General features: G+C 40.9%; 1 protein-coding gene across 1 annotated transcript; it reads right to left on the bottom strand.

Annotated features, from left to right (window-relative positions):
* Window positions 1-661: 661 nt before the first annotated feature.
* CDKN2B (cyclin dependent kinase inhibitor 2B) lies at window positions 662-6736 on the bottom strand. Its single transcript, XM_017884189.1, is given in 3 exon segments — window positions 662-3872; window positions 3875-3973; window positions 6554-6736. Coding segments are annotated over 3 exon segments (423 nt in total). The 5' UTR covers window positions 6710-6736; the 3' UTR covers window positions 662-3704.
* Between the last annotated feature and the right edge of the window lie 1059 nt (window positions 6737-7795).

Below are 7795 nucleotides of genomic sequence, written 5' to 3'. Positions count from 1 at the left end.
CGGCTTTCACATTTGCCCCAGAAGGGAGTTCACATGAGTGCTTCTTCAGATAATGACTCTAAGTTTTGCATATCATTAGTTCTACTTGCTCCACTTTTGATAGAGTGGCAAGGTATTGAACATTGTAAAAATTATGCCCTATGATTAAAAAAATCCATCTCTGGTAAAGCATAAAAGAAAATGAGTATATTTTCACTGTTTAAAATAATTGAGGGAGTAATTATAGAGTCAGCAAAAAGAAAAAAAGAACCTTACTGACTATTACATATCAATGCACACAGTGTTTTTTAAATCTTTTCAAAAAAGGGAGGGCAATCTCAATGTAAGTGTAAATGAAATTAGTTTTTGTATATATTTGCTGAAGGTCAGTTACCTAGCTTCATACGATAAATTATTTGGCGCTGGACACAATATTGTGCTTGCCATACTAGGGAAATAAAATATCATGAAAGTATTCCTAAGTATACATTTTCCCAGAGGCATTTCGGGTTTTATCAGTCTTGAGCTCTCCTCTTGAAACTGTTTCATTCCTTAGTTATGAAATTACTAATTTTAACCATTTAAGGCACAGGAAATTTTACATAATTTTGCTTTAACAGCAAAATACCCTTTAAAAAATTAATCCACTTAGGTGAAAAAGACAAAATGAAGCCCAAATGAATGTTATTAAATTTATAAATTTATTTCACTTTCCAGATCGTCTTGGAATAAATGTCAGCAGAATTTGTATAAACCTTGGTAATGTCTTAGACTTAGATACAAACGTAACAGATATATTAAATTTTCTGTAATTCCACAATGGAGCCAGAAGCAGGACTCATGAAAATAGTAACTATATGTTTTTGCATGTATCCTTCAAAGTGAAATCCTTAACAAATTTAACAGTATATATTAGGCTGCTGATGAAACAGCTAAACCTGTCTGCCAGGTGGCTTCGAATATGGAATTAATTTTTACATGGCATTGATAAGTTACTATTTCAATACAACCATATGGTAATTGATACCCAATAATGTTTTAGGTTTACTTTATCCACCCCCCTGCAAGAAACAACCTAACAAAACAAACAAACAAAAAAAAAAAACAGTGTAATATAGTACTGTGGGATCCACAATAGCATTTTCTTTAGTTTCCCTTAATATCAGGTTGTCATTAGGAGAGTCCACAAGTTATTTAAACTAGAAATGAAGTAACATGTTTCATATCTATTTCAAGGGATAATTTTTCATGACCCAGTATAATGCAACTAACAAATTTAAACGTCTTGGAATTTAAGATATAGAGGTCAAATTAAGGGATTTTATAAATCAAATGGGAGATTTTAAATTATCAACTGACTTCCTTTACATAGATTTTTTTCTAGTAATTGTAAAATACTGTAACTTTAAAAATATTATTCTTGTAACCTCTAATGATTGAGTGCTTAAGTGATAACTAGAAATATATGTTCTGTCTCTGTGCTTCAGTTTGAAAATGGAAGTTCCATTATCTTTGTTCCAAACATTTGGGTTCTTATAGGTGTTTTTTGGGGGGGTATTCTCCATATTGTTGACATTTTAAAATAGTTTTCAAACAAGCTGTTTATATTTACTAGAAGTTAGAGAAAGAAGAGCCTCCTTAGGAACTTACAAGGGAGATCACTGTGTATTTCTGCTTTTTTTTTTTTTTAAGTTATCTTCATGTGTATCATTAATGATTTTGGAGGACAAGCTGGTGCAACGGGAAGAAAAGCAAGACAACCATAATCAGCTTTGGAACTAGATGCACTTACTTTGTGCACCCATGGAATGAATGAATATCTTGTGATCTTTGGCAAGTTATTTGATATTTCTTTGCCTCATTGTCCTCATCTGGGAAACAGTACCTCTCAGGTTTATGTATTAAATGAACAAATATATTTTAGTGCATACCTGGTACAGATTATGTGTCAATAAATATATCCTTTCCCCAATAATATAAGATCTGAGTCTCAACTTTCGCCAGTAATATGTTTACTTTGGGAATAGGAATTGATAGAGAAGTAAAGATTTGTGTATTCAACTCAAATGTACTCCTTCTTATAAGTCTCCACTCTCAAATTACTTTTTTCTGTTCCTGTTTTCTCTTTTAAATGTGTATCTAGTGGAATGAGCATTTAGAAGCATAATACATGTATAAATTTTGTGTTTAATTTTCTATGGCATATGTAAGCAGTTTTTATGAATTGCTGGTATTGCTTCTGAGCAATTATTACAAATGTTGAGAGAAGGGAATCCCTGTGAACCTTTAACATTTCTCAGGAGTTAGTGGTAAATCCATGAACATCTATTTTTAAACCAAATAACCCACCTCTTGGAGTTCAATCTCTGTTAATTCTTTATTAAAGCAGTGAAGTATCAGTTCCAATGATATAATGATAAAGCAACCCTGGAAATTAAATCCCAAAGCAGTGCACCTTTAGATTGTTCAGTAGATAGTAGGACATCCCATGAGCCATCACATATTTTCAAGTTTTTATAGTTAATCTGTTTTTTCAGCTATCTTTTGGGAAATACGCCAAGACAATTTACTGCATACGTGCATCTATCTTCTAAAAGACATTTGGGATATTTCTTAGTCTGACCTCTGCACCCTGAGACACTCTATAAAGGAAACAATCAGAAAAATTTAACAAAGAAATAAATAGGTTAAGAAGAAAGCAATCTCGGCGTTTGCACTGAGTTTGCAACAGTGCCATTGCTACATTTAAGAGCTGTAGTTCTTCCTCACATTTTAACTGAGAGCCACTAGTTATGTTACTTAAAATCTCTCCATTAAATAAGACAGTTGCTGAACAACTAAAAAGTACAAAATATCACAAAATCAAAAAGTAGCAAGTCACAAGGCGATTTCCGCATCCTAGCGTGTGTGTGTGTGTGTGTGTGTGTGTGTGTGTATGAAAGAAAACGTTGCAGTTAACCGTTAAAATTGCTTTCACTCCACTCCACCACCTCATCCTGTGGAGTCTGCCACCGGAATCTCTCCTCAGTGTAGTTAAAGCAAAGGCCAGCACCCTCTGCAAAGGTGCTCTGCGGGGTCGTGATCCAGGGATTTTAGGATCTGTCGTGGCTTGCACATCCTCTCTTACCCCTCTGCTATCTCGTGGAGTTGGGCGCGGGTCTCCTTTCGCATGTTACTTGCCATGCACACAAACTAAAGCGGCGCCGGGCACTTACTGAAGCCCACCTCGGCCCTCGTCCACTTTGTCCTCAGTCTTCAGGTTTTCCTTTTTGCCTCTAGGGCCTAACTTGTGGGTTCGCCTTAACTCCTCAGCAGACAGTGGAGTGAACATATCGACTGCCCCCACCCAAATGCCAATCACTGCCTTCTCCCACTCGGTGCTGGAGTCATTCCATCGGAAGATTCTTCCGTAGCCACCAGGGCTGGTCAAGGATTTCATATGCACTTTCCCTCAGAAAAACCTCTGGAACGTCACACACTCCTAAATATCCCTGGAAATCTGCTTCTCTATGTTTGGCTTCATGGTGAGTATCGAGGGCCAGATCCAGACAAAGAAAAAAATGTATGGAAGATTATTCCCGGTCGGCTCCTCCTTCCTGCGAGTCTCAGACAGGCTTGTAGGCTTACAGGCTTTCCGCCACTCCCCGTTGGCAGCCTTCATCGAATTAGGTGGGTGGGGGTGGGGAAGAAAATAAAGTCGTTGTGGGCGGCTGGGGAACCTGGCGTCAGTCCCCCGTGGCCGCGCGCAGGTACCCTGCAACGTCGCGGTGGCCCCGCTCCTCAGCCAGATCCACCGGCAGACGACCCCAGGCATCGCGCACGTCCAGCCGCGCCCCGGCCCGGTGCAGCACCACCAGCGTGTCCAGGAGCCCCTCCCGGGCGGGGTCAGTGCACCGGTCGGGGGTGAGAGGTGGCGGGGGTCTGCGCAGTTGGGCCTGGCGCCGGTGAGCAGCAGCGCCTCCGCCACGTGGGCGGCTGCCCCATCATCATGCACCTGGCCAGAGAGAGCAGAGTGCGTCAGAGCTCAGGGTGGGGGCCAGGTATGGGAGATGCTGGCCAGGGCAAGGCAGGTGGAGCTATTTAAAGAAACACCTATTTGTGAAGTATTCACCCAGTGCAGAGGTGTTCAGGTCTCTGGTGTCTGGTGTTTCTTCATTTGCTGATGCAATCCGCTTTCCCACCCCACCTTCAGGTTATACTCTGCTCAGTACAAATTAAATGCCATTTTATTCTCTAAACGTGTAGAGACAAGAAAGTTGATGGTAAAGTGATGATCGTCATTGTGGAAAAACAAATCTTGATTTCCATCGGAACATGGGAATCTATTTTGTTAAGTGATTTATGGGCAGAGTTAAATTTATTTGGCTTTTAAAGTTTTAAATTATTTGCCTTGCTGATCCCTCCTCCATAATTCAGGTCTAAAAATATTTATTAGGTAGTCAACTACTGTTTGTTAGAAGTTGGGAGTAATGGTTTAGGGGAGAAAATAAACAATTAAGTTTCTTTTTCCTTCCTTTCTTTTAAAAATTTATTTAGTTCTCATAGCAAATCCCGTGTGGAAGGCTTTTGTTTGTCATGTCTCTGTGCTCATAACTGGATTGTACTATGATAATTTGAGCCAAAGTTGGAGATTAGAAGGGAAAAGTAAATTAAATCATGCAAAATTTTATAAAATTACAAGAATAAATGATTTTCCTTAATAAACAGTCCATTTTATTTTAGAGTGTAATATTTTAATGTAACATAAAACTAACTATATATACTACAGGGTTTTATAATAGCTAAGATTTAAAAACGTTAAACAGTAAATATTTTGCTATATAAAAAGAGCTTGGGCAAGGCACAGTGGCTTATGCCTGTAATTCCAGCACTTTGGGAGGCCAAAGTGGGCAGATCACCTGAGGTCAGGAGTTCGAGACCAGCCTGGCCAACATGGTGAAATCCCGTCTGTACTACAATAAATAAATAAATAAATAAATAAATAAATAAGCTGGGCATGGTGGGGTGTGCCTGTAGTCCCAGCAACTCAGGAGGCTGAGGCAGGAGAATCACTTGCACCCTGAAAGCAGAGGTTGCAGTGAACTGAGATCACACCACTGCACTCCAGCCTGGCTGACAAAGTGAGGCCTCGTCTCAAATAAATAAATAAATAAATAAATAAATAAATAAATAGAGCTTGGATGTTAGCAATCAGGATGATGCATAACTTAGAAAAAATGATGTTTTCCAGGAGTAATCCTGTAGTAGCCATTTGTGAACATGAACATTATGAAAACATTTGCTGTCATATTTTAAGTTAATTATAAGACAATTTTTGGTAACTTAAATGTCTAAAATTGAGTTATTTGTTATGGGTTTATGTACTTTAAAATATACCATTTAATTGAAAGGCAGTATACTTCTCATGTTTTGTCAGCTTGTTTCATTAATATTAGAAATGTTCATTTCATCTCTTGAAAACCATGATAAGTTATATCTCCCAGTGATGTAAGGATATTTTACATAGAAAAAAGAGGGGAAAATAGCTGTTTTTAGTATTTCAGAAAATGGTGGATTACATATATAACTTCTTTTTATAATTATTAATAGAATTTTAAGTTTTTAAGAAGCACTTTACAATATTTTTGCTCCTTTAAAAATCCCTTATTTGTTATACCACTATTCTAAGAATTCAAAAGAAATGAACACTTCTTTAAAATCTACACTATTAACAAGATCCCTTAATATTAGCTTAGTTTTGGAGGGTGATAGTGAGGTGAACACTGAATATGACCAATAGCCAACAGTAAAGTACAAAAGCATTGTCCTAGATTGTAAAATAAAAATATCAGTACTAATTAAAGCAGGATTCGTAAACATTGAATAAGTGTATTTTAACAATGAAGATAAGGATGCATTATTTATGAAGATCCTTTGCCATTCAAAAAGGACCTAACAGTTGCTGCAGGAATATTTTTGTAATCTGGGCACTGAGTATGATAATTAAAGAATGAGAAACCTATAGAACTATATATTTTTTCTCTTATGCATCACTCATAAGACACTGCTAACATAAAAGGAACTAAGTGCTGTGGTTGAGGATTCCGGTCTCATTCCTTTGAATTCAATTAGCCTCTATGAGAAAACAATACAACAGATTTCATATAGTAGCTTAAAAGTTCACTGATTTTTTTCATGTACTATGATTTTGTAGAATTCCTTAAATCCAATCCAGAATGTGTAACTTATAGTTTACTTATCTTTATCGTTGAAAGCAGACAGACAAGATAATCGTCCTCCCTAAATAACCTTTCCTTTTCGCCTTTTCTCCCCAATTCAATCTATTCCTTGCATCTCTGATGATGAGATGGCAGAACAAAAACCACTAAAAAAGCTTAAACAGTGGATTTTTCAATGTCTCTCTTTAGAATTTTTGCTGGGTAAAAGCCTGTTTTACGCCTGGGCTGCACACCTCCGGCCAAGGGAGACTGCTATACAAATCTACATCGGCGATCTTGGTTCCAGCTCCGCCCCGCGGAGGCTGCGCCCCGCGTTCGCGCGCCCCCTGCCGGCGAGGCCCTGGGGCCCCAGCTACCTGGATCGCGCGCCTCCCGAAGCGGTTGACTCCGTTGGGATCCGCGCCGGCTTCCAGGAGCTGTCGCACCTTCTCCACTAGTCCCCGCGCCGCGGCGCTGGTCAGGCCCTCATCGCTGTCGCCTCCACTGGGCATGCCCTTGTTCTCCTCGCGCATTCCGCAGTCCCCAGACGCGCAGCGGCCCGGATAATCCACCGTTGGCCGTAAACTTAACGACACTCTTCCCTTCTTTCCCACGCTGCTCCGGCGCACTCTCTCCTTCCTAGAAGAGCTGGGCTCAGCTTCATTACCCTCCCGCCGTCCTTCTGCGGCTTGGGGTCCCGTGCAATGGTCGAGCCGCCGGTGGTTAGCTCCGGGCTTTTCCTGGCGCTCAAGAACCAGCGGGCGCTCCTGGATTGCTTCTGGGGAAAAGCTCCTAGCGCGGCCGCAGCCAAGCTCAAAGTGGCTCTGGCCGCAGGGTGCGGGCGCGTCGCGGAGTCCTCACCACCCCGCCTCGCTCTGGCAGAGTGGGGAGCCAGCCGGCAAAGAATTCCGTTTTCAGCTGGGCCAAGGGGCCGGCCTCTCCCCACCCCCTTAGGCTCCGCCCCCTGTCCGCTGTGCTCGCCGGGAGGCCAGGCCCCGGCCGACGCGTCACAAGAGCGAGGAAGCCTGCCCGAAGGTGCTGGGACGCATGCGCCAGAGACTGGGCCAGGGAGCCGCCAGGAATGCCGGCTGGACTGCTCGCTGGATGTCCGGTAAAGCCAAGGCTAATATTTTTGGGACTGTTGACCCACTGCCCTCAGCTCCTAATCCCCAGTAGGCGGAGCAGAGGGTTTCTGTTCCTTTAGCCTTAGGCCAGTTGGTTTCACTGTGGAGACGTTAGTGGCTTCCTTGTGGCCGAGAGAAAGGCATTGAAAATAACTCCGTCTTTCTTAAGATGTCTGAGAGCGATAGCTCTGCACCTGTCATACAAGTTAAATTCATCCCCAGGCAGTACTTGAACTTCACAAGTTTCATATCTTGTGTCAACCTTAGCGGTTTTCTCTTGGATGTGTCTTTCTATTTGAATTTGTCAACCATAAAATAGAGAAAATCCCGAGAATCATATTTTGCCTGTGCTTTTAATTCTTTCCATGTTTGCATTATGGATACAACCCTTAGAAGAGAGAAAAAAAAAAAGAAAAACTAGTTCGAGATTGAGAGTGGCAAACTGACAAACAAGACAAAAAAAAAAAAATGTGCTTTAAGAATCTGAGATCCCAG

The sequence above is a fragment of the Rhinopithecus bieti genome, unplaced genomic scaffold (genome assembly GCF_001698545.2).
Source record: "Rhinopithecus bieti isolate Rb0 unplaced genomic scaffold, ASM169854v2 scaffold_1403, whole genome shotgun sequence".
NCBI classification, from domain to species: Eukaryota; Metazoa; Chordata; class Mammalia; order Primates; family Cercopithecidae; genus Rhinopithecus; species Rhinopithecus bieti.
Note: the sequence above shows the minus strand (reverse complement) of the source record. Positions and strands in the feature narration are given on the sequence as shown.